The 26809-nt window shown below is 41.7% G+C and overlaps 1 protein-coding gene, 2 non-coding genes and 1 pseudogene across 8 annotated transcripts in view; 2 read left to right on the top strand and 2 right to left on the bottom strand.

Moving 5' to 3' along the window:
* The window catches only part of AFG1L (AFG1 like ATPase), a 263443-nt gene that overhangs the window by 16646 nt on the left and 219988 nt on the right, over positions 1–26809 (top strand). For 5 of the 6 annotated variants that reach the window (XM_074397639.1, XM_074397636.1, XM_074397641.1 and 2 more), the window contains exon 1: positions 12042–12378. The exons of the other annotated variant lie outside the window; for it this stretch is intronic. In XM_074397639.1, the coding sequence (XP_074253740.1) occupies positions 12240–12378 (139 nt within the window). In that variant the 5' untranslated portion in view covers positions 12042–12239. Of the gene's footprint in view, positions 1–12041; positions 12379–26809 lie in introns of those variants that run through there. 6 annotated transcript variants of the gene reach the window in all.
* On the top strand, positions 10382–10488 carry LOC120363392 (U6 spliceosomal RNA). Its single transcript, XR_005578948.1, has one exon. It is a non-coding gene; the product is annotated as a U6 spliceosomal RNA (small nuclear RNA).
* On the bottom strand, positions 19764–19825 carry LOC120363457 (U7 small nuclear RNA). The gene has a single exon (XR_005579003.1). It is a non-coding gene; the product is annotated as a U7 small nuclear RNA (small nuclear RNA).
* Positions 22559–22801, bottom strand: LOC104652647 (metallothionein-1X pseudogene; annotated as a pseudogene).

Here is a 26809-nt window from a genome sequence, read left to right as displayed (position 1 = left end):
TAAGTGAGAGACATGCTGGGAAAATTGGTCCCTTACAATTGGTGTGTATAGACATTAGAGGTCCTATGACACTTCCTCAATGGGTCCCTACGTTTTCTCCAGTCTTGGTTTTGGTAGAAGACACTCAGTTTTGGAAAGAATACTCCTTGAATTAGATATGTCCAGACTAAAAACTATTCAGCTCTTATCATCTAGAGAGTCTTCAGAATTTCTTCATTATCAGTAAAGTTGGGTAAATAATGCTTATCTTGATTTAACTCTTATCCAAGTAATCTCAAGATGTCCATTTGAAAACCAAAACAAAAACCCGTTGATTTCTTTGAAGTCTAGGCTAAATCATGGCTAATTTTGAGTGTAGTCACCTGGAGCAAGTACTATACTTATAACCAAATGAATTCATATAGTTTTATCATGGCATCTTTGAGTTTTGAAGATTGGCTGCATTTTAGGCCAACTTTAGTTTCTCTGAATAATCGGTCTATAGAACTGAAAAATACTCAATTAGTTTGCCTGGTTGCATTTCATTAAATCCAACTAACCAATCAACAAAACTAGATTGGTCATGACTATCAATGAACAGCAATCAAAGTACTATGTGGCATGGTCTACTTTTTGCCTATCTGTTGATCTGGTTTAAGGGTTATTTCCATTACCATTCAGTTAACTTCAAAAAGGTATAGCAGCTGTGTTATATTGGATAAGTCACTTAACTGTATCTCTCAGAATGAGAATCATGGAATTTTTTTTAGTTAAGACAGGGTCTCACCCTAATGCCCAACCTGGAATGGAGTGGCTTGAAAACAGCTCACTATAGCCTTGACCTCCCAGTCTCAAGCAATCCTCCTACCTCAGCCTCCTGAGTAGCTAGGACTACAGGTGCATGTCATTATACTCGGCTACTTTTTAAAAACATTTTTGTAGAGATGGGTCTTGTTATGTTGCCTAGGCTGGTCTTGAATTCCTGGCCTCAGCAATCCTCCCACTCAGCCTCCCAAAGTGCTAGGGTTACAGGTGTGAGCCACAATGTGCCCAGCCCACTTGAGGATCTTAAAATAAATGTATTCATTAAGTCTGAATATCTAGTAATATGAAGTATATAATGTACATGTAATGATGGATACTAAATACATATTGCAGGCTGGGTATGGTGGCTCACACCTATAATCCCAGCACTTTGGGAGGCCAAAACGGGTGATCACCTGGGGTCAGGAGTTCGAGACTAGCCTGGCCAAGATGGTGAAAACCTGTCTCTACTAAAAATACAAAAATTAGCTGGGCATGGTGGTGGGCCCCTGTAATCCCAGTGACTAAGGGGGCTGAGGCAGGAGAATCACTTGAACCCAGAAGGCGAAGGTTGCAGTGAGCCAAGATCTCTTCATTGCACTCCACCCTGGGCAACAAGAGTGAAACTCTGTCTCAAAAAAAGAAAATAAGTAAATAAATACATATTGCATATTAAACCTGGAACATTCTTTTCTTTTCTTTTCTTTTCTTTTTTTTTTTTTTTTTTGAGGCAGAGTCTTGCTCTGTTCCCCGGCTATAGTGCAGTGGCATGATCTCAGTTCACTGCAACCTTCGCTTCCTGGGTTCCAGCAATTCTCCTGCCTCAGCCTCTCGAGGAGCTGGGATTACAGGCGCATGTCACCACACCCAGCTAATTTTTGTATTTTTGGTAGGGATGGGGTTTCACTATGTTGGCCAGGCTGGTCTTGAACCCCTGACCTCAAATGATTCACTTGCCTTAGTCTCCCAAAGGGCTGAGATTACAGGCATGAGCCATCATGCCCCGTCTAAACCAGAAACATTCTTCAAGTTGCTTTGGAAATATTAAAAGTCAATTGATAGTTTGGGTAATTATTTTTATTAAAATTTTTCTTTTCTTTTTTTTAGGCGGAGTCTTGCTCTGTCACCCAGAACCCACGCCACCATACCTGGCTAATTTTTGTATTTTTAGTATAGATGGGATTTCACCATGCTGACCAGGCTGGTCTCCGGCAGGAGGATCACTTGAGGTCAGGAGTTCAAGACCAGCCTGGCCAACATGGTGAAAACGCATCTCTACTAAAAATACAAAAATTAGTTGGACGTGGTGGTGTGCACCTGTTGTCCCAGCTACTGGGGAGGCTGAGGAAGGAGAATTGCTTGAACCCAGGAAGTGGAGATTGCAGTAAGCTGAGACTGCACTACGCCACTGCACTCCAGCCTGGGCAGCAGAGCAAGACTCCATCTGAAAAAAAAAAAGAAACTAAAGATTTGAGCACTGGACTTGACTTCAAATATTCCGTCTTTGGCCAGTCTCTAGTTATGAGTTAAACAATGTTTCAGTAAGGGGAAACAAAGGTAACTTTTGTTGAAAGGGTAGCAAATGTATTAAATAATTCTTACTTATAAGAAATGAACTGCTTGCAGCATAATCTATATTTTGTGTACATTTATAAATCTATATTGCTAAAGTATGTATATCTTGTTTATAAGTTACATTTCTCATAGTTAACAAGGTACTTAGGCACATTTGTTTATCTAGTTTGTTTAAATTAAGTAACCTAGTGCCTGTAGTCCCAGCTACTTGGGAGGCTGAAGCAAGAGGATTGCTTGAACCCAGGAGTTTGAGGCTTCACTGAGCTGTGATTGTACTACTGCACTTTAGCCTAGGTCAACAAAGTGAGATCTTCTCTCTAAAAAAAAGGAAAAGAAAATAAGTAATCTAAATTATATCTTTGGTCAAGGATCTTTACAACGCAAATATTTGAAATTTAGAAGCTAGATATCTGACTCTACTTGATTGTAGAAAGTAGGAGTTATTATATAATGGTTTTCAGGTGAATTTACTTATTTATTTATATAGTGTAGAGATGGGGGTCTTGCTATGTTGCCCAGGCTGGTCTTGAACTCTTGGCCTCAAACAAACCTCCCACCTCTGCCTTCCAAAGTGCTGAGATTACTGATGTGAGCCACTGTATCCCCCTGAAATAATTTCTTATGTATCTTCAAATGCACCATATTGCTTTTCGTAGCTTTAAGGTGTTTCTTGGTTAAATCAGAAGAAATTATACTTAGGAGGAACCATGTGTAATGACAAATAAATAAGCAAGTGGAAAAAAGGGCTCTTGGATGTTGGTTCAATTACTTCTATAATATTGAGGAGTTTTGTTTTGTTTTGTTTTTAAAAAAAGATGGGGTTTCATCATGTTGGCTAGGCTGGTCTTGAACTCCTGACCTCAGGTGATCCATCCACCTCGGCCTCCCAAAGTGCTAGGATTACAGGTATGAGCCACCGCGCCCAGCCATTTTGAGTTTAATGGTGTTTTAAAATACTAATCTTTGTTTTTTTTTTTTTCCTTTTTTTGAGATGGAATGTTGCCCTGTTGCCCAGGCTGGAGTGCAATGGCTTGATCTCGGCTCATTGCAACCTCTGCCTCCCAGGTTCAAGTGATTCTCTTGCCTCAGCCTCTCTAGTATCTGGGATTACAGAGGCGTGCCATCATGCCTGGCTAAATTTTTGTTTCTTTAGTAGAGATGGAGTTTCACCATGTTGGCCAGGCTAGCCTCAAACTCCTTACCTCATGATCTGCCTGCTTCGGCCTCCCAAAGTGCTGGGATTACAGGCGTGAGCCACCGTGCCTGGCCTAAAAACTTAATCTTTAAAATGGGCTGGCCGGGCACGGTGGCTCACGCCTGTAATCCCAGCACTTTGGGAGGCCGAGGCGGTTGGATTACAAGGTCAGGAGGTCAAGACTATCCTGGCCAACATGGTGAAACCTCATCTCTACTAAAAATACAAAAAAATTAGCTGGATGTGGTGGTGCGCGCCTGTAATCCCAGCTACTCAGGAGGCTGAGGCAGAACTGCATGAACGCAGGAGGTGGAGATTGCGGTGAGCCAAGATTGTGCCACTGCATTCCAGCCTGGCGACAGATAGAGACCCTGTCTCAAAAATAAATAAATAAATATTAAAAAATAAAATAAAATGGGCTCCACAGTCTCGATGTTCCTAAAGAAATTAGATATAGAAGTACCTGAACTATGGTGGCACATGCCTGAAATCCCAGCACTTTAGGAAGTGGGAAGACTGCCTGAGCCCAGGAGTTTAAGAACGGCCTAGACAACATGGCAAACTCTGTCTCTACAAAAAATACAAAAATTACCCAGGCATGGTGGTACACATCTGTAGTTCCAGCCATTTGAGAGGCTTATGTGGGAGAGAGAATTGCTTGAGCCCCAGAGGTTAAGGCTGCAGTGAGCCAAGATTGTGCCTCTGCACTCCAGCCTGGGCGACAAAGTTAGACCCTGTCTCAAAATAAAAATAAAAATAAAAATAAAGAAAAGAAAAACAAGAAAGAAAAAGGAAGAAAACCCTCAAAACAAACCAAAACCAAAACTACAGAATTATCACGTAAACCAGCAATCTCTCTTCTGGGTATATACCCAAAGGAGATGAAACCACCTCCTTGTAAAGGTATCTGCACTCCCAGGTTCTTTGCAGCATTAATCACAATAGCCAAGATATAGAGACAACCTGTGTCCATATACAGATGAATGAATAAAGAAAATGTGGCATGCATGTGAACACACATACACACACACGCATACACACACATAAACACTGGAGTATTATTTAGCATTAAAAAAGGAGGAAGGAGGAAATCCTGCCATTTGCAGGATGGACCTGGAGGATGTTATGCTAAGTGAAATAAGCCAGACTTAGAAATAAAAATATTGCATGGTATCACTTATGTGTGGAATCTATTTTAGTTTTTTTTTTATATTTTGGCTAATTTTCATATTTTTTGTGGAGGTGGGGTCTCCTTATGTTTCCTTGATTGGTCTCAAACTCTTAGGCTCAAGTGATCCAGCCACCTCGACCTCCCAAAGAGTTGGGATTACAGGCATGAGCCACTGGCCTGGCCTTAATTGTTTTATTTTATTTTTGAGGTGGGATCTTGCTCTGCCACCCAGGCTAGGGTGCAGTGCTATGATCATAGCTCACTGCAGCCTTGAACTCCTGGGCTCAAGGTATCCTCCTGCCTCACCCTTCCAAAGTGCTGGGATTACAGGCAGGAGCCATCACACTCAGCTTAAATTTTTAAAAAGGTCAAACATACAGAGAAAGAGAATAAAATGGTGGTTACTGGGGTGAGGCTGGAGGTTCACAGGAGGAAATGAGGTGATGTAGTTCAAAGGATACAAAGTACCAGATCTGTAAGAGGTCTATAGTTAATAAAACTACAGGGCAATTGGGATTTTTTGCTAAATAAGTAGATTTTAGCTGCTCTTGTCACAGAAAAGTAACTGTGAGATGACAGATATGTTAACCATTTTACAATCTATATGTATCCTATAACATCATGTTGTAAATCTCAAACATATACAATAAAAGTTATTTAAAAAATTAAAGGCCAGGCTTGGTGATTACAGGCTCATGCCTGTAATCCCAGCACTTTGGAGGCTGAGACAAGTGGATCACCTGAAGTCAGAAGTTAGAGACCAACCTGACCAACATGGAGAAACCCCATCTCTACTAAAAATACAAAATTAGCTGGATGTGGTGTTGCATGCCTGTAGTCCCAGATATTCTGGAGGCTGAGGCAGGAGAATTGCTTGAACATGGGAGGCGGAGGTTGCATTGAGCCAAAATCGCGCTGTTGCACTTCAGCCTGGGCCACAAGAGAGAAACTCCATCTCAAAACAACAGCAACTAAAAATAACAGCAACAAAATTAAAATGGGCTCAAAATTTTAGAAGCGTCACTTATCTCATGAAGAAGGTAGTCTGCTTTTTTTTGCAGACAGATAATAAATTTTATATTTTTATTAAGACTACTCATTTAGTCACTTAACAAATATTTGTTGAGCTCCTTATAACCTAGGTACTACTATAGGACCTGGGGATACAGCGGTGAACAAATCAGACATCAATCCCTGCCACAGGGAGCTTGGATTCTAGGAAGAGTAGGAAGAGCAAATAATAAGCTAACAAATTAGTAAAGTACATATTGTGCTAGATGGTAGTAACTGTTGGGGAGAAAATAAACCTGGAAAGAAAGAAGGAATGCTGGGCGAGATTGTAATTTCATATGGATAGTAGTTAGGAAAGGCCTTTACTGAGAAAGCATCATAAGGAGGTAAAGAAGTGAGGAAGTGAGCCAAGTAGATCTTTTGGAGGAGAGCCTCCCAGGCAGAAGGAACAGGACATGCAGAAGCTTCAGGGGTGGGAAGCAGGCTTGGTGAGTTCCAGAAACAGCAAGAAAGCCAATGTGCATGGACAGAGATGGGGAGGGAGAATGGTCTGAGATGAGATCAAAGAGGTAGCTGGGACCCTCATCATGAGACCTCATAGGCTGTTTTGATAACCAGTGGCAGGGTAAAGTACTAGTAGATGTTAAACATAGGAAAGTAATGATGCAACTTAGAATTTTAGAAAATATATATGGCTCTTGTTGTAACTGCCCAATGGTTTCATTTTGCCTGCTGTCCAGATAGAGCCAATTTATCAAGACAGGGGAATTGCCACTAGAGAAAGAGTTTAATTGATGTAGAACCAGCTGAACAGGAGACCAGAGTTTTATTATTACTCAGATCAGTCTCCCCGAAAATTCAGAGACTGGGGTCAAGGATAATTTGGTGGACAGGGGGCCAGGGAGTCAGGAGTGCTGATTGATGGGGCTGGAGATGAAATCAAAGGGATTTTGTCTCCTGTTCTCTTGGGCTGAGTCAGTTCCTGGGTGGGGACCACAAGACCAGATGAGCCAGTTTATCAATCTGGGTGGCACCAGCTAATCCATGAGGGTCTGAAAAATATCTCCAGCATCAATTTTAGGTTTTGCAATAGTGATGTTATCCCTAGGAGCAATTGGGGAGGTTTAGAATCTTGTGGCCTCTAGCTGCATGACTCCTAAACAATAATTTCTAATCTTCTGGTCCTACAAAGGCAGTCTGGTCCCCATGCAACAAGGGGGTTTGTTTTGAGAAAGGGCTATCATCTTTCAAAGTTAAACTATAAACTAAATTCCTCCCAAAATTAGTTCAGCTTATATCCAGAAATGAAAAAGGACAGCTTGGAGGTTAGAAGCAAGATCAAGTCGGTTAGGTCAGATCTCTTTCACTGTCATAATTTTTTCATGGTTATAGTTTTTTCAAAGGCAATTCCACTGTGTGGAGAACAAACTGTAGGGGTTAAAAGTGAAAGCAAGGACACCAGCGACAAGGCAACTACAATAATCCAGGAGGGAGATGAAAGTGACTTGGATCAGGGCTGGTGGTAGCAATACTGTCAGTGAAATGTGATGAAATTCTGGATAATTTTGAAGACGAAGCCAACAACATTCACTGAAGGCTGGGTGTAAGGTGAGAGAGAATGGGGAAAGCAGAGGATGATTCCTGTGATAAATGGCTTGACCTCCTGGAAGGCTAGAGTTGCCGTCTACTGAGATGAAGTGGTAGAAGTGGGAATCAATTACTAGGTCCTTTCCTCCCTAAGGAGATGGTTATAAGAAGAGGAACGACGAGAGTGTGAGGAAATGGTACTTTAACTAATTCATGCCAATGGCCAATACCATCTGCCATCTGTCTCTGTCAATGGCCCAGTGGCATCCTCTAAAATGGCAATTTCATGAACCTGGAAATGGAAATTCCCAATCACCTATATTTATTATGGATTACTGTCTCATTTATTTAGATCCTACTTGAAAAATATTTTTCTTTTGCTTTTAATGAGTTTCATAAATTTGCTACCTGATGTTCTGTAGCACTTTCCTCTATTTAAAAATTTCTGCTGGGCACAGTGGCTCATGCCTCTAATCCGAGGACATTGGGAGGCTGAAGCAGGCTGTTTGCTTGAGTCCAGGAGTTTGAGACCAGCCTGGGCAACATGGGGAAACCTCATCCCTACAAAAAATTAGCTGGGTACTTGGGGCATACCTGTAGTCCTGATCAACTACTTAGGAGGCTGAGGAGGGGGATCTCTTGAGCCCAGGAGGCAGAGGTTGCAGTGAGCTGAGATCATACTACTGCACTCCAGCCTGGGCAAGAGTGGAGACCTTGCCTCAGAAAAATGTTTGTTTTTTTTTTTTTCCCCCCACTGTTTTCAAGCTTTGAGTACATTCCTTATTTCTACAATCCTTGGATAACATGAATTTATGTGGTCCTAGGCATACCTTTACTTTATGAAACATTTTTTTTTTGGCCAGGCAAAGTGGCTCACATCTGTAATCCCAGCACTTTGGGAGGCCAAGGCAGGCAAATCGCTTGAGCCCAGGAGTTTGAGACCAGCTTGGGAAATATGGTTAAATCCTCTCAAATAATACCAAAACAATTAGCTGAGCATGGTGGTATACACCTATAGTCCCAGCTAGTAGGGAGGCTGATGTGGGAGGATCACCTGAGCCTGGGAGGCAGGGGCTGCAGTGAGCTGAGATGACGTCACTGTACTCCAGCCTGGGTGACAGCGTGAGACCCTGTCTCAATAAATAAATAAATAAATAAATAAATAAATAAATAAATAAATTTTAAAAATAAATAGAGATGGGGTCTTGCTATGTTGCTCAGGCTGGTCTTGGACTCCTGGCCTCAAGTGATACTCCCACTTCAGCCTCCCAAAGTGCTGAAATTATTGATATGAGCCATGGCACTGAGCCTGTTTCTTATTTTAGGCTTTGACATTATTTCTCAATTTCTATTTACAATCATATCTGATTAACAGTTTGTGTATACTGTATATATTATCTCATTTAATTCTCACAACACCTATGAGGTAGCTAAAACAGAAACCACCCTAATTTTATAGATAAGAAAAAGAGGCTGGGTATGGTGGCTCAAGCCTGTATCCTCAGCTTATTGGGAGGCTGGGGAATATAGGGAGACTCTGTCTCTACAAAAAATGTAAAAATTAGCTGGCGCATGGTGGCACACACCTGTGGTCCTAGCTACTCAGGACACTGAGATGGGAGGATTGCCTCCTTAAGCCAGAGAGGTCAAGGCTGCAGTGAGCCAAGATCCCACCACTATACTCTAGCCTGGGTGGCAGAGGAAGACCCTGTATAAAAAAAAAAAAGAAAGAAAGAAAGAAAGAAAGAGAAAACGGAGAGATATTGAATTGGTGACAAAATCAGAACTCAAATATATCTCTTGACTCAGTATATTTTCTATTGACCACTTTCTTTCTCATTTCTTTCACTGTATTATTTGTCCTTCTCTAGACTCTTTTAGTTTGGTTTTATCCTTAATATTAGATGCAATAACTACTTGCCATTTTCTCTAGGAAGATTTTTAAAAATAAGGACAAGAAAATACCTTGTAATTTTATGATTTATTTCAAATTGTTTTCCTGACAATGTTCAAAATTGTTTTCAGGCTTATTATTTTGTTTAATTTGTTTTAGGAATTGCAGGAAAAGTGGGATTAATGTTTTAATAAAATAGTTTACAATGGCTATTTAGTCTTCTGGTCATTCTCTTGAATACATCAATTATAATTGAATACATCAATTACAATCTAAGTTATTAAGTTAATCTAAGTTATTTCCCTCTAAATTAGCTTACACTTGTATAAAATAAAGTTCATTTCCTATGTTTCTTGCACAACCATGTGAAAATTTCCTGTAGGTCTTCTTTGGCATTAAATTATCTATGATTGCTTATATTACCTCCATAAATTATTACTCTGTTGGAATTTCTTTCTTTTTTTTTTTTTTTAAAGACGGGGTTTCACCATTTTGGTCAGTCAGGTCTTGAACTCCCGCCCTCAGGTGATCCACCCACCTTGGCCTCCAAAGTGCTTGTATTACAGGTGTGAGCCACTACGCTTGGCTGATTGGAATTTCTAAAAAATGTTAATTTCATTGACCAAGGCAAGTGACTTTTTCGGAACAAACATAATGAAATCTAAATACTCTCTGAAAGTCTTTTGACTGTGATAAATAAATATGCAAGTCAAGGGATAAACAATCAGATTTTTCAAAAAGTCTTTCATAAAGTGTCACACCAAAAATTAGCAACAAGAGAATAAAATATCACCATAGTATGGAAGAACAGTTTGTTATGTCAGACAGTGGAATTACAGATAGAAGATAAATAGTACGTGTAAATTGGCTTATTTTGACAGAATACAATAAAAATATTTTTTTCTATAAATGATTTGACCAAGTTGGTAGAGACATCTTTAAATTATTATGCCATGCTACTCTTTCTCTTTCTTGTTTCTTTGGAATCCCTCTTCTGATGTGGATCAACTACCTGACTTCCTGGAATTATTCTTAGTGTAGTCTTTTCATTTGTTTTCACACAACTGAACTTTCTCCTTTCTATATTCCAGACTTTCTTGCCTGCCTTACTTCATTCTATTCCCTGTTCTTGGAAGGTCTTTATCTCTTAAAAGTTAAGCTTGTAGTGCTCATTTTGGCAGCACATATGCTAAAAATGGAACGATATGGAGAAGATTAGCATGGCCTCTGTGCAAGGATGACACATAAATACATAAAGCATTCCACATTTTTAAAAATTGAAAAAAAGAAAAAAACCTTCTAAAGCTTGAGATGTGAGATGGTGGTTGGCACCTGTAGTCCCAGCTACTGGGAGGCTGAAGCAGGAGGATCACATAAATTCAGGTGTTCAGGGCTACTATGCACAGTGATGGTGTCTGTGAATAGCCATAGCACTTGGGCCTGGGCAACATAGTAAGGCCACTTCTCTTTAAAAATAAAAAAAAGTTGAGCTTTTAGAAGGCCTTTTTGATTCACCAGCCAAACTGCTCTCTCATTGATTGCACAACACTGAATTATCTTTATTTTTTTATTTTAAAATTTTATTTTAAAAATTGCTGGGCTCCGTGGCTCATGCCTGTAATCCCAGCACTTTGGAATGCCGAGGCAGGCAGATCATCTGAGGTCAGGAGTTTGAGACCAGCCTGACCAATATGGTGAAACCCCATCTCTTAGCAGGACATAATGACACATGCCTGTAATTCCAGCTACTCTAGAGGCTGAGGTGGGAGAATCACTTGAACCCGGGAGGCAGAGGTTGCAGTGAACCGAGATTGTGCCATTGCACTCCAGCCTGGGCAACAAGAGCAAAACTCCGTCTCAAAAAAGAAACCAGAAAAAAACAACTTTATTTTGCCTCTTCTCTCCCTTTCCCTCCTCTCCTCTTCTCTTTTCTTTTTGTAAGACAAGGACTCACTCTGTCTCCCAGGCAGGAGTGCGGTGGCACAATCCCAGCTCACTATAGTCTCCACCTCCTGGAGGCAACCCCACCTCAACCTCCCTAGTAACTAGGACTACAGGTGGATGCCACCACGCCCAGTTAATTTTTATATATTTTGCAGAGACAGGATCTCAGTATGTTGCCCAGACTGGTCTTGGAACTCCTGGGCTCAAATGATTCTCCTGCCTCAGACTCCCAGGCATGAGCCACCTAGCCCAACCTGTATTATCTTTTATGGAATTCTTCGTATCGCCTGCTGGATTGCCAGCTTCTTCTGGACAGCAATTTGTATTCCTAATTCGCTTATCATAGTATCTCAAAGCATTTATTGTTTGATCAAATTAGGGCTGATCAATTAGGAGTTACCCTTCAGATAGATACACTGTCCCCTGACTTCTCCATCCACCGACAGTCCATCTTGTGCCCTTGGCTTTCCCATGCCACTTATACATTCTTTGAAAACATTTGAGTGCGTACCATTTATGTTATTCAAATACAAAACGGGAAAGCGGTAGGCGCACATTCCAGTACTCCGTCAAAGATGAGTTTTGGACGCTAGAGGCAAAATAAAAAATGGGCCTACCATTTAGGGAGGTGTGACGAAGTGGCATCACTATTCCGTTAAAACCTGAAGGCCCATTGGGTCACCTCCATGTTATTCAGGTTTCGGAATTTCGGTCATGTGAGCTAACTTAAAAGGCTTAAGAGTTGTTACCTGCCTACTCGTCATAACCATTTCCCAATTCCTTGAAAACCTCGGGTGCCTCTAGCTGCCCAGACTAGAGCTGCCCGCCCCGCCTCGCCCCGCCCCGCCCGGCCCCACTGCATGCTGGGAGTCGTAGTCCCGGCTGGCAGCGCCCGGAAGGACGGGAGGGGCGCCGGAATGCAGCCCGCCCACCTGGTACTAGAGGTCACTCTCCCTAACTAATCCCTTGGTTCTCTCGGGTGGAGCCTTCAGCGTGCACAGCGGGATTTGACTTTGCCACCGTCTCTCTTCTGGATTTCAATAAAGTTTTCCTCTTCCTCTCCTCGTACGAAGCTCAAGATGGCGGCCTCCTGGTCGCTCTTGGTTACCCTGCGCCCTTTAGCACAGAGACCCCTGAGAGGGAGATGTGTTGGGTGCGGGGCCTGGGCCGCCGCTCTCGCTCCTTTGGCCACCGCCCCTGGAAAGCCCCTTTGGAAAGGTCAGTGATTGTGCCACGAGTAGGCCGAGCCGACTACACATGAGTGGAGAAGCCTCTGGGGTCACCTTCCCTGTCCAGTCTCCCCCAGGTGCCACCTGCTTTCACGAAGCTAAGGGCTCCTCGAGAGGAGTTTCCATTTCTCGTGACCTTTTATACTGTCTGTGAATGAGCCTTGAGCACTGAGGGAAAGGACGTGAGTGACTTTCATTTTGAGAGTCAGAGGTCGACTCAGAGTTTGTTCCCTCCGGGACGTTTAGAGAGCTGAGCCCAGGTGTGGGAGTGCTTGGCTTGAAGTGATGCAGGTGTGGGGTTGGGGACTGGGGACCCCTACCCTCTGCGTTTCCCAAGCTCTCGGGGCTGGTGACTGACGGGCATTGGAGTAAGAGCCGCTCGTGGGACCTCTCCAGGCCCCGCTGTGTCTCGTGATTCTTGGAAGGAAGGTCCATAAACATTCTCAGATTGAAGGATCGATTGATTCTTGGTGTTCTTTTCAAGTCACTAGAGGCTTCAGTGAGATGTGTTTTGTCACCGGGCTTTCTTCCTTTCTGCATTCCTTCATTCAGTTGTTTTATGTTCATGAATGAATGAAGGTATATTCTGAGTAACCAAGCCAAGGGTGCCAGTTTTACTGCTCAATTCCTATACTCGCGCTGAACTGCACGTTTTTCAAAGGCAAGGACATTGTATCATTATTTCCTAAGCACTTAGCACAATGATTGGTATCTGATGTGCAAATATGATTTTTGAATGAATGAATGAAATTATTCTCATTGTCTCCCTCATCAACATACTTATGTTTTCCTTTTTCTCAAATCCAAGCAACCCCTGTAATATACTTTAATAGATTGATAGACCTTAATAAAGTATATGCCTTAATAAATAGAATCTTATTGATTATTTAAGCTAAAAATATGAGTCTTTGACCCTTATCATCAATGCAGTTGAAATTAATACTAGAACTATGGTTAGGCCACCTTATGTTTTTCTGCAAAGATTAGCATAATGCGCTCAGTATAATGGAATAGGCTCCACATAGGGGGTAGCCCTGATAGGTTGGAGTAGTCGTTAAATAAATAAGGCCACTTGAGGTGGCTCATGCCTGTAATCCCAGCACTTTGGGAGGCTGAGGCAGGCGGATCACAAGGTCAGGAGTTCGAGACCAGCCTGACTAACATGGTGAAACCCCCATCTCTACTAAAAATACAAAAATTAGCTGGTCGTGGTGGTCGTGGTGGTCGTGGTGGCGTGCACCTGTCATGCCAGCTACTCGGAGGTTGAGGCAGGAGAATTGCTTCAGTCTGTGAGGTGGAGGTTGCAGTGAGCTGAGATTGCACCATTGCACTCCAGCCTGGGTGACAGAGTGAGATGCTCTCTAAATAAGTAAATAAATTTAGGCATAATGGAATATTCTTGTAGTGTAACATGTGGATTACAGCATAAATTTTATTTTTCATTTTTGGTAGTCAATAAGAGCAAATGGTATAAATTTCAACAGGTGCAAGAAAGAATATGGCAAAATGTAAGGCTTTCTTCTGTCCCTATTCCTTAGTTGCTTACTTTTTCTCCTCAGAGGCAATCTCATGTTTTAAGTTTTAAAAATGGTATTCCATTCTATGTTTATACCATGATTTATGAAAATTAATTTCAGATTTAGAGAGCATCATTATAACATATAAAATTCACTGAATGCTTATTCTGTGTCATACAATATGCTAAGTACTTTCTGCATATATTATCTTATTATTCCTCAGTATCCTCATTTTGGAGATCATGAATCCAAGGTTGCTGGAGATATATGGCTAGTAAGTGTCAGAACTTCTGAATTCAAGTAAAGGCTGTGCTACTAATCTATACCCATACTTTCTCCTATACACAAAATTTAGCCAGTCCTGGGTGTGAAGATTTGATGAAAATGCAGTTAGGTTAGAGGTCCATTTAATTGTAACTAAGGATGCTCCCTTGTCTTTTTATTATTTATTTATTTATTTTTTGAGACGGAGTCTCACTGTCTCACTCTGTTGCCCAGCTTGCAGTACAGTGGCATGATCTTGGCTCACTGCACCTCCATCTCCTGGGTTCAAGTAGTTCTCCCTGCCTCAGCCTTTGAAGTAGCTGGGATCACAGGCGCCCGCCACCATTCCTGGCTAATTTTTGTATTTTTAGTAGAGATGGGGTTTCACCATATTAGTCAGGCTGGTCTTGAGCTCCTGATCTTGTGATCCACCCGCCTCGGCCTCCCGAAGTGCTGGAATTACAGGCCTGAGCCACCACACCCTGCCTCCATCTTTAAAAAAAAGAAAAATTTTAGTTGACATTTTGTTCAGTATTTAGAGTCTGATTTACAAATCTATTTTCTGTCCCTTTTCTGATTTTTTTTTGGGGGGTGGGTAATTTATTGTTTACATTTCTATTTTATCTTCATTTTTCATTTTATGAAGTCTGCTGTTTAGTACAATGTAATGTGGCTGTGTGTGGTGGCTCACACATGTAATCCCAGCACTTTGGGAGGCTGAGGTTGGAAGATAACTTGAGTTCAGGAGTTTGAGATCAGCTTGGGCAACATGGCAAAACCACCTCTCTACAAAAAATACAAAACTTAGCCAGGCGTGGTGGTGCACACCTGTAGTCCCAGCTGCTTGGGAGGCTAAGGTGAGAGGGTCATTTGAGCTTGGGAGGTCAAGGCTGTAGTGAACTGAGAGAGATGGCATCACTGCATTCCCAAGCTCAGTGACAGAGTGAGACCATGTCTCAAAAAAAAAAAAAAGAAGAAGAAGAAGGAGAAAGAAAAGTGAATGAAAACTGAGTTCCAGCTCTTGAATACCCCATAATCTTGAAAGGCAGATGGAATTCTGGAGCCAGCATTTGATGAGCCCTTCTGTGTTCTAGATACTTTGCTAGCAGTTTCTGTTTCATAATTTTGATAAAGACCTATAAACATTGTTGTCTTTATTTTATGTATGAACAAACAGGGATGGTTACCCAACTCATTTTAAACCCAGGCATTTTTGCTTCAGAGTCATAAACTTAACTGCTATTTATACTAGCTTTTTGATGTAACAATGAACATTAATAACATACCATGATATAAGCCTATTTGAAGTATTGTAGACTATAGAAGAGGAAGTAACTCTGCTTGGAGAGAGGAAGATTTTTTATTTTCAGCAAAAGATATGAGCTGTACCTGGCCCTTATTGGTTTATGGTCTCTGATAGAGCAGCTAGAGATGAAGCTGGAAAGGCGGGCTGATCTGGTTGAGAAGAATCCCCTAACACTGTGTGAAGATGTCTAAGCTCAGTGGGACAGTAGTAGTGGATGTTTCTCAGGAATAGAAGTGATCAGATCTGTTTTAGCATGATTGTTCTTGTGGTCACCTGAAAAATTGATCAGAAATGCTTGGATGGGACAATACTGGAAGCTGGGTGATTATTTAGGAGGAAGTTGAAGTAGTTGGAATGTTAGGGAGTAGTTTAGGACCTGAATTACTGCTGTGGTGAAGGAGAGCAGGGCAGTGGAAGAGAGGGAATTCAGACACTTCTCTGATAGAATTAACATACTTGTCCGGGTTTGGTGCCTCATGCCTGTAATCCTAGCACTTTGGGAGGTGGAGATGGGTGGATCACCTGAGGTCAGGAGTTGGAGACCAGCCTGGCCAACATGGTAAATAAAACCCCATCTCTACTAAAAATACAAAAATTAGCTGGGTATGGTAGTGTATGCCTGTAATCCCAGCTACTGGGGAGTCTGAGGCAGGAGAATTGCTAAACCCAGGAGGTGGAGGTTACAGTGAGCCAAGATCATACCATTACACTCCAGCCTGGGCAACTCTGTCTCAAAAACAAAAACAAAAACAAACAAATAAAAGAATTAACATAATTGCGGCAGACAAGGAAAGGGAAGAGTGAAGATAAATTTAGGTTTCCTATTGCAGTTGAAATAATGGCATGATAAGTAAAAAGTAAAACAATGCCGGGCTCGGTGGCTTATGCCTGTAATCCCAGCACTTTGGGAGGCCAAGGCAGGTGGATCACGAAGTCAGGAGTGACCAACATGGTGAAACCCTGTCTCTGCTGAAAGTACAAAAATTAGCTGGGTGTGGTGGCACTTGTAATCCCAGCTACTCAGGAGGCTGAGGCAGGAGAGTCGCTTGAGCCCAGGAGAATTGCTTAAGCCCAGGAGGTTGCCGTGAGCCAAGATTGTGCCACTACACTCCAGCCTGGGGGACAGAGTGAGACTCCATCTCAAAAAAAAAAAAAAAAAATAGTAAAACAATAAAAAAGCAATTTAGGTTTCTGAGTTTGGGCAATTTTTTTTTTTTGAGACAGAGTTTCACTCTCGTTACCCAGGCTGGAGTGCAATGGCGCGATCTCGGCTCACCGCAACCTCTGCCTCCTGGGTTCAGGCAATTCTCCTGCCTCAGCCTCCCGAGCAGCTGGGACTACAGGCACGTGCCACCATGCCCAGCTAATTTTTTGTATATATATATATATATATATTTTTTTTTTTTTTTTAAGTAGAAACGTTGTTTCACCATGTTGACCAGGATGGTCTTGATTTCTTGATCTCGTGATCCACCTGCCTCAGCCTCCCAAAGTGCTGGGATTACAGGCTTGAGCCACTGCACCTGGCCGAGTTTGGGCAATTTAACCAAAAGAAACAAAACAAAATGGTAGGGCCAAAGGATTTTAGAGGGAGATTCACTTTGGGGCTTGGCCTATTTGAGGCATTTATTACAGTTCCAGGTAAGTAAGTCTAGTTAGTTGTAGGACACTTGAGGATCTGAGACTAAGAAAGAAAATATGGGGTATTGGGAGCCATGAGAATAGAAGAATGAGCCTAAGAATATATTTGTAGGTTGAAAAGAGCCTGTGGTTTGTGCTTGTTATCCCAGCTATTCATGAGGCCAAGGCAGGAGGATTGTTGAGGCTAGGAGTTGGAGACAAGCCTAGGCAACATAACAAGACCCTGTCTCTTAAAAAAGAAGAGAAAAAGCCAGGCGCAGTGGCTCACGCCTGTAATCCCAGCACTTTGGGAGGCCGAGGCGGATGGATCACGAGGTCAAGAGATCGAGACCATCCTGGTCAACATGGTGAAACCCCGTCTCTACTAAAAATACAAAAAATTAGCTGGGCATGGTGGCACGTGCCTGTAGTCCCAGCTACTCAGGAGGCTGAGGCAGGAGAATTGCCTGAACCCGGGAGGCGGAGGTTGCCGTGAGCTGAGATCGCGCCATTGCACTCCATACTCCAGCCTGGGTAACGAGTGAAACTCCGTCTCAAAAAAAAAAAAAAAAAAAAGAAGAGAAAAGAAAAGCAAAAGCAAAAGCTGAGGGCTAGTGCTGAGAAAACTTGACATTTTGTGAGCAGAAGAAGGGGGCCTCATAGAGTGGTCTTTGGGAGACTAGGAGAGAAGCCAGGGAGTGAAATGTTTATAGGTTTTCTAAAACCTAAAAATTAGCATATCTGAGATTCTGTCTTCTGTAAGCTAACCTTAGAAATTAAATTTATTTAATAGAAGCCAGGTAATATGAGGATCACATCTTGTGATTTCTTTTTATTATGCTGACAATATCATAATATTGTATTTTTAGGTTTTTTTTTTTTTTTTTGAGATGGGGTTTTGCTCTTGCTGCCCAGGCTAGAGTGCAGTGGTGCTATCTCAGCTCACTGCAACCTCCACCTCCCAGGTTCAAGTGATTCTCCTGCCTCAGTCTCCTAAGTAACTGAGACAACGGGCATGCACCACCACTGCCCAGCTATTTTTTTTTTTGCATTTTTATTAGAGACAGGGTTTCGCCTTGTTGGCCAGGCTAGTCTTGAACTCCTAACCTCAGGTGATCTGCCCAAAAAGATCTCCTAAAGCGCTGGGATTACAGGTGGGAGCCACTATGCCCCACCCCCCCCCATTAGGTATTAATGCGAGTAGAACTAACCCCCTTCAGCCGTGTGAATTGGTATGTTATGTTATTTATTTGTTTATATTTTGTTTTTCTTTTACATGGGTGTTGCTTGCCAAGGTATAATTTATTAGTAGTACATATTACTAGTGAAGAAAATAGTCTTTGGACTTACTTTCTGTTTCCCTTAATACTCACTGGTTATAGCATTTGAACTTACTTTTTATTGTCCAATTAGATGAATGTCTTTACATGAAACTTTTTTCGTGTTTCTTGGGTTTTTGTTAATATTTATTGTATTAGAAAAGAAAGTCATACCTATTCCTGAGACTCATTATCTTTATGATTATGGAGGGTTTTGTACATTGTTAATTTTTTACAGCATAGCATAGCTTATTACTTAGGCAAAGGTAGTACCCTAGATGTAGTTCTGGGGTGGAGGGAGGAGGAGGCATAGTAGAATGTGCCCAAAAGTAGAACTGAAAAAGAAAATTCAGAGGCCCAGAATGGATTATTGATTTACTATAGATTAGCACTGCTTTATACTTGGAGAGCTTTATTCTGTTTGTTTAAGTAAATGACAAATATTTAAATAGGATATGGCTACTTTTGGATTTGTCTTTTCACAAGACAAATCCAAAAGTGATATTTCTCCCAGCTCTTATTCACGATGGAGTTGCTCTGGTTAAAATGCCGCTGACATTTCCCCCTCACAGAAATATTAGATGTCAAGGGTCCAGAAATTGGAAGTTCAGCCTAGGACCCAGTTCAGTGATAGGCTCCATAAATTCTCTGAGAAAAAGTCATTTAGGGCCGGGAGCCATGGCTCACGCCTGTAATCCCAGCACTTTGGGAGCCCGAGGTGGGTGGATTACCTGAGGCCAGGAGTTCAAGACCAGCCTGGCCAACATGGTGAAATCCCATCTCTATTAAAAATACAAAATTAGCCAGGTGTCATGGCACATGCCTGTAATTCCAGCTACTTGGGAAGCTAAGGCAGGGGAATCACTTGAACCTGGGAGGCGGGGGTTGCAGTGAGCCGAGACTGTACCATTGCACTCCAGCCTGGGCAACAAGAGTGAAACTCTGTCTCAAAAATAAACAAAAACAAAAAGTCATTTAGCTTATATTCTTTTTCTTTTCTTTCTTTCTTTCTTTCTTTCTTTTTTTTTTTGAGACAGAATCTCACTCTTTTGCCCAGGCTAGAGTGCAGTGATGTGATCTTGGCTCACTGTAAACTCTACCTCCCGGGTTCAAGGGATTCTCCTGCCTTAGCCACCAGGGTAGCTGGGACTACAGGTACATACCACCACGCCCAGCTAATTTTTGTATTTTTAGTGTTTTACCATGTTGGCCAGGATGGTCTCGATCTCATGACCTTGTGATCCACCCGCCTTGGCCTCCCAAAGTGCTGGGATTACAGGCATGAGCCACCACGCCCGGCCTCAACACTTGTTTTCTTAGGCCATTGTGTCTTTCTTCTTTTTCTTTTTTGGACTTTCCAGTAAAAACTGGGAAGCCTGCTAGACAAATTCTGAAAGAGCTGTAACACTGCCATGATAGCTTTCTCTGACATATGATTAAGATTTGTCCTAACTTGTCTCTTTTAAAAATATTTAAAAATTTTGCCGGGCACGGTGGCTCAAGCCTGTAATCCCAGCACTTTGGGAGGCCGAGGCAGGTGGATCACGAGGTCAGGAGATCAAGACCATCCTGGTCAACATGGTGAAATCCTGTCTCTACTAAAAAAATACAAAAAATTAGCTGGGCATGGTGGTGCATGCCTGTAATCCCAGCTACTCAGGAGGCTGAGGCAGGAGAATTGCCTGAACCCAGGAGGCGGAGGTTGCGGTGAGCCGAGATCGTGCCATTCATTGCACTCCAGGCTGGGTAACAAGAGCGAAACTCCGTCTCAAAAAAAAAAATTTAAAAATTTTATTTTATTATTATTATTTGTTCATTTTATTTTATTTTACAAACAGGATCTCACTCTGTCACCCATGCTGCCATGTGGTGGTGCAATCCTGTGGTGTGATTCACTGTAGCCAGGAACTCCAGGACTGAAGTGATCCTCCCATGTGTAGCTAGGACTATCACACCCTACTGAATTTTTTGTGTGTGTGTGTGTGTGTGTGTGGAAATGGGGACTTGCTATGTTGCCTGGGCTGGTCTTGAATTTTGTGAGGTTTTTATTATTTTTTCTTTCTATTTTTTAAGTGAAAGCAAATTTATTAAGAAAGTAAAGGAATGAAAAATGGCTACGCCATAGGCAAGGCAGCCCCAAGGGCTGCTGGTTGCCCATTTTTATGGTTATTTATTGATTATATGTTAAACAAAAGGTGGCTTATTCATACCTCCCCTTTTTAGATCATGTAGGGTAACTTTAGACCATATAGGGCAGGCATCCCCAAACTACCGGCCAGCCGCATGCGGCCCCCTGAGGCCATTTATCCGGCCCCCACCGCACTTCAGAAAGGGGCACCTCTTTCATTGGTGGTCAGTGAGAGGAGCACAGTATGCGGTGGCCCTCGAACGGTCTGAGGGACAGTGAACTGGCCCCCTGTGTAAAAAGTTTGGGGACGCCTGATATAGGGTAACATTGCCATGACATTTGTAAACTGTTGTGGTGCTGGTGGGAGTGTAGCAGTGAGGACAACCTGAGGTCACTCTCATTGTCATCTTGGTTTTGGTAGGTTTTGGCTGGCTTCTTTACTGCAAGTTGTTTTATCAGCAAGGTCTTTGTGACTTGTATCTTGTGCCAACCTCCTGTTTCATCCTGTGACTATTAATGGCTTAACCTCCTGGGAATGCAGCCCCCAAAGCTTCAGACTTATTTTACCCAGCCCTTATTCAAGATGGAGTTGCTCTGGTTAAAATGCCGCTGACATTTCCTCCCCTCCCTTTTACAAGGGAACCCTTAATCCTAAGGGTTGAAGAGGAACAAAGATCCATCTTCTGCAACTTCTTCAGGCTGAATAGGGGCGATGATATTGCTGCCTAACTATTAGGGTCTTTTGTATTCAGGATAGAAAGAAACTCAGTCAGAAAGCATTGGTATGGCAAGGGCCATTCATAACGCTTGAGTTTTGACAAAAGGCAGTATCTGGAAGATTAACTGTTCAATTTAAGAGAACATTGAGTAAGCCTATCCTGCATTCCTACATAAACAGTACTATAGCAGTATATTCCACAACAGCAAGGCAAAATAAGTAAATTATCCCAAGCAAATGAACTTAGAAGGCTTTCCATGAACTCAGCAACTGTTAGAACCAAGCTGATGTGAGGTTGCTAGCTGATTCCAGTATGTGTCCAGGATTAGAATATTGATCCAGATTAAGCAACCAGAGATCACTGGTTGATTTATAAGAATAAGCAGAGTCAGTCTAAATTGCAGAAAAAAATTCAAAAACAACTGATGAGACTCAATATATATATATATATTTTGAAATGGAGTCTTCTTGTGTTGCCCAGGCTCAAGTGCAATGGCGTGATCTCGGTTCACTGCAACCTCTATCTCCCAGGTTCAAGTGATTCTCCTGCCTCAGCCTCCTGAGTAGCTGAGATTACAGGTGTCCATCACCATGCCTGTCTAATTTTTATATTTTTAGTAGAGACGGGGTTTCACCATGTTGGCCAGGCTGGTCTTGAACTCCTGACCTCAGGTGATCTACCTGCTTCAGCCTTCCAAAGTGCTGGGATTACAGGCATGAGCCATCGCTCCCAGCCCAAGACTAGAATTTAATAACAGGTATACCATAGTTCTTGAAACATAATTTTTCTCTCCAGTCTCCCATTTTTACTAAAGACAAATTATGGAAGACCTATTTGCTTTATTGTAGTTGGCCTGATATTTGTATAAAGTGCAGCAAAAATAATTATTTCTCACATAGGCGTTTGAAACTGACTTTGTTGGAACTCTGTTCCATAGAAGGAATCTCAGATAAGACCTTTTTAATTTTAATTTTAATTAATTATTTATTTATTTTTAAGACCTTTTTAAAAAGTTGAGCCCAGCCATGGGTTTGTACCCTCAAATACCTATGAGTTGAGTAAATACTTCTCTTGAGGTTCGGGGCTCCTAGGCCTGTACCATACTTCTTTACTTACCAAAGGTCAGGAACCCTGTGCAGGGACTGTGTAGACAAGAAGCCAGTTTCCAAAGGGGCTTTAAAAAAAAAAATCTAGTTGAGTTTATTGCCATTCACGTTTCATAGAAAAAAAAATGTAGCAAAATCCAGGTTTGTACAGGTTGCTGTATTTACCTCTGGGAGCAGGGCTGTCCCAGCATCAGATACAGCAAGTGCACTTGTCCAATTTTTCTTTGCAGATGCAGCCCTGGGCACACTTGGCACAGCCCACAGGGCAGCAGGAGCAGCAGCTCTTCTTGCAGGAGGTGTATTTGCACTCTTTGCATTTGCAGGAGCCTGCACGGCCGCAGGAGCCCCCAGGCAAGCAGGAGCAGTTGGGGTCCATTTCGAGGCAAGGAGAAACAGGAGTTCCCAATGGAGAAGCAAACATGCTGTGGCACAGATGAAATGCGTGGTCCAAAGGGGCTTTTATTGGCTCTAAAAGTCAAGTTTGATTCTTTAAAGGAAAGCACACCATTCCAGTCAAAACCTTGGTAAAATACCAGTTTCTCCAATTGTGCCCTGTTACAAATGAAACAGATTCTTTTTTTGCTTTTTTTTTTTTTTTTTTTGAGACGGAGTTTCGCTCTTGTTACCCAGGCTGGAGTGCAATGGCCTGATCTCGGCTCACCGCAACCTCCACCTCCTGGGTTCAGGCAGTTCTCCTGCCTCAGCCTCCTGAGTAGCTGGGATTACAGGCACGTGCCACCATGCCCAGCTAATTTTTTGTATTTTTAGTAGAGACGGGGTTTCACCATGTTGACCAGGATAGTCTCGATCTCTCAACCTCGTGATCCACCCGCCTCGGCCTCCCAAAGTGCTGGGATTACAGGCTTGAGCCACCGCGCCTGGCCCAAATGAAACAGATTCTTATTGCAGTTATGCAAATAACTATTGTCATAAGTTAAGATACTCACTAATAGTGTTCAAGTTCTGGAGAAATCAGTTAGAGAGAAACAAATATACTCCAAATTTTGTTTACAGGAATATACTCAATTGTTAAAAGCTGTCAATAGCTCAAAAGAAAAGTTTCCTTGACTCTGGAAAATGGAGTTTTGCTCTGTCACCCAGGCTGGAGTGTAGTGGTGTGATCTCAATTCCCTGCAACCTCTGCCTCCCAGGTTCACGCAATTCTAGTGCTTCAGCCTCCTGAGTAGCTGGAATTACAGGAGTGAACTGCCACACCTGGCTAATTTTTGTATTTTTAGTAGAGATGGGTTTTGCCATGTTGGCCAGGCTGGTCTTGAACTCCTGACCTCAAGCGATCTGTCTGCCTCAGCCTCCCAAAGAGTTGGGATTACAGGCATGAGCCACCACGCCTGGCTTTTTTTTTTTTTTTTTTTTTAGTTAGAGACACAGTCTCACTATATTGCATGTTGCATGCCCTGGTCTGGAGGTATCCTGGGCTCAAGCTATCCTCCTGCGTTGGCCTCCCAAAGTGTTAAGATTATAGGTGTGAGCCATCATGCCCAGCCTGGTCTCTAATTTGAGCTCAAGTGATCCTCCAACCACAGCCTCCAGTAGTAGACTTTAGGTATGTGCCACCCGCCTAGCTCTGTCTTCTCTCCTAAAAGCATTACAGATGCTAGCTCTTCCTGCTGTCTTTTGCCTCCCTTGACCAAGGGTCTCTATTGAGGACTGTTTCTACTCCCTTCCTGGAGATACTTTAATTTCCAGAGTATCTTTCATAACCTCTTTTTACAATCCTGCTTCTCCATCTTATTTCTTCTCTTCATTGCTACCATCCCAGAAGCTACTCTATCAACATGTTATCTATCCATACTCTTGACCAGGTGGCAGTTCAACAAGTTTTAAAGCCTGAACATGTACTTCTTTATAGTCATTCCTCCATTTGTTCATAATATAATTGATATCCTAAATGCAACTCCTGCAGATTCCATTTTGAAATTCTCCTTTATATATGTGTGTGTATAAAATTTAAACTAACATAACAAATAAATGGGTTTAAAAATCTTTTGAAAAAGATTAGATCCCTTGGATGTCTTTATTAAATAGTATGTGAACAGGGTGAATATTAAGGAGTTACTCAGTATTCTGGGCCATGCCTATAATTACTTCAGAATAGCTTTATTCAGATTTTTAGGCATTATTTTACTGATTTGTTATCATGAAATTTAAAGTACTATTTTTTTTCCTTTTGTAAAGTTATACACATTGGCACATTTAAGATTGACTAGCTGCTGAAGGAAAGGAATGATAACCACCAAGCATTTAGTGTTAATTTTCATAATTTTTCTATTTAAATCAAAAGCACCCTTTTAAAGCTCCTAACTCAGCCTTTTATAAATAAAGTAAATCATCTTGCAGTGCACTCCTTGATGATGGCTTATGTTGTTTTTCTAAAGAAAGAGTTTAATTAAGATTTGATTTTCTTCTATTCTGTACTTTGTTTATTCATCACAGAATGAAACCTAGGTCTTTAATGTCAATGGTAAGTCTGATGTTTTGGGTCATCGATGACCATTGCGGTCTTCAAAAAAACAGCTGAATATTTATCTTTTGGGTATGATTAGAACATAATCTAGCATAAAACAGGCTGCCTATGACCTTAGCATGGGCTTCTGTCATTGCAGGGAAACATTTCTGGTCAGTGGCCACTATTTACAGTTTGTTAAAATCAACGCAAATGTACAAATAACTCATGAATAATTGCGAACACAGTATTTAAATGGATGTTTAATAAATATGCATTAAAAATCTAATTACAGTAATGAAGTTTACAGCTGAAATTTTAATCCAGCCCTTTAGAAATATTAAACTGCTTTTCCTGATTGTGCATTTTTCTCACAGCAGTTGGGTAAACATTTTAAACTGGAAATCTGAATTCCTTATACAGTTTTGATTTCATTTAACTAAGCATGTGTTCTTTTTGGCAACCCTCCTCTTTCTCTTTGTGAAGAAGTGAAGCTCCTTTATTCCATAACTGTTACTTTGAAGCATTTTGATCAGTTCTGTTTTAGGAATGGTAAACATGTGGGATACCAGATGACTAATAAAACCTGATCGGGAAAAGACTAGATTGCGATTTTGGTTTCATTCTGCAGTACTGGATCAATCATTTGATATGGTATTTCCATTACTCATCTGTAGACTGGGATTAATTTTCCTAACTCTGCCTTCCTTGTAGGTCATTTATGAGACTTAAATAGGTTATTATGTGAGAAAGTCTTTTGAAAACTGTAAGAAGTTTCAATTACATGTATGTAATTGAAATATTAACAATGAAGTGGTAGAGGTGGTAGATTCTAGTCAGTGAGTAGAAATGGAAAGAACTCAACTTTATACAAAATTTCTAGAACCATTTTAACTCTGGAGAGGCTCATTTATATTAGCAATGGCCAAGGGCCTAGTCTGAATTTAGTGCTTTGAATTCTAGAAAATGCAGTTTTGATTTTTCTGAGATTGTGCAATGGGTCTCTGTAGATAACCAGGGGTAGATTTTGTTCTCCTGGACTTAACTACTTTTCATCTGGATACCCTGAACACCTAGAGGTTCTTAGAAATTATGAATTATCTCTTTTTTGAGACAGGGTCTTGCTCTGTTACCCTGGCTGGAGTGCAGTGGCATGATCATGGCTCACTGCAGCCTTAACCTCCTCAGCTCAGGTGAGCCTTCTGACTCAGCCTCCCCAATAGCTGGGACCACAGGCATGAGCCACCACCACTACGCCTGGCTAATTTTTGTATTTTTTTTCTTGAAGCTCTAAATCTACTTTATAATTTATTTATTTATTTTTGATGGAGACAAGGTTTCAGCATGTTGCCCAGGCAGGTCTCAAACTTCTGGGCTCAAGCAGTGCGCCTGCCTCAGCCTCCCAAATTGCTGGAATTACAGTTGTGAGCTACCACACCAGGCCATAAATTACTTCTTTTGCCATTATGTTTCAAAGAAAGCTGTTAAAATTTGATTTATACTATGCAGGTAAACTATCTTCATTTAGTAAGAAATGGATACTGGTTTTAAAAGGAACTGGAGTGATTGTGAATTATTTGCTGCGCAGCAAGATCTAAAGATGGCTGGGTTTTTTTTTTTTCGGAGAAAAGTCTTGCTCTGTCACCCATACTAAAGTACAGTGGCATGATCTCGGCTCACTGCAACCCCTACCTCTCAGGTTCAAGCAATTCTCCTGCCTCCGCCTCCTGAGTAGCTGGGACTACAGGCACCTGTCACCACGGCTGGCTGATTTTCATATTTTTAGTAGAGATGGGGTTTCACCATACTGGCCAGGCTAGTCTTGAACTCCTGACCTCAGGTGGTCTACGTACTTTGTCCTCCCAGAGTGCTAGGATTACAGATGTGAGCCACTGTGCCCAGCCTCAAGATGGCATTTCATAGAATCATAGAGTATTAGTGCTACAGAAGGCCTCTGGGCGATATAGTCAATGTTAA

This window comes from Saimiri boliviensis, chromosome 4 (genome assembly GCF_048565385.1).
Source record: "Saimiri boliviensis isolate mSaiBol1 chromosome 4, mSaiBol1.pri, whole genome shotgun sequence".
Classification (NCBI taxonomy): Eukaryota; Metazoa; Chordata; class Mammalia; order Primates; family Cebidae; genus Saimiri; species Saimiri boliviensis.
This window is presented reverse-complemented; position numbering and strand designations above follow the sequence as displayed.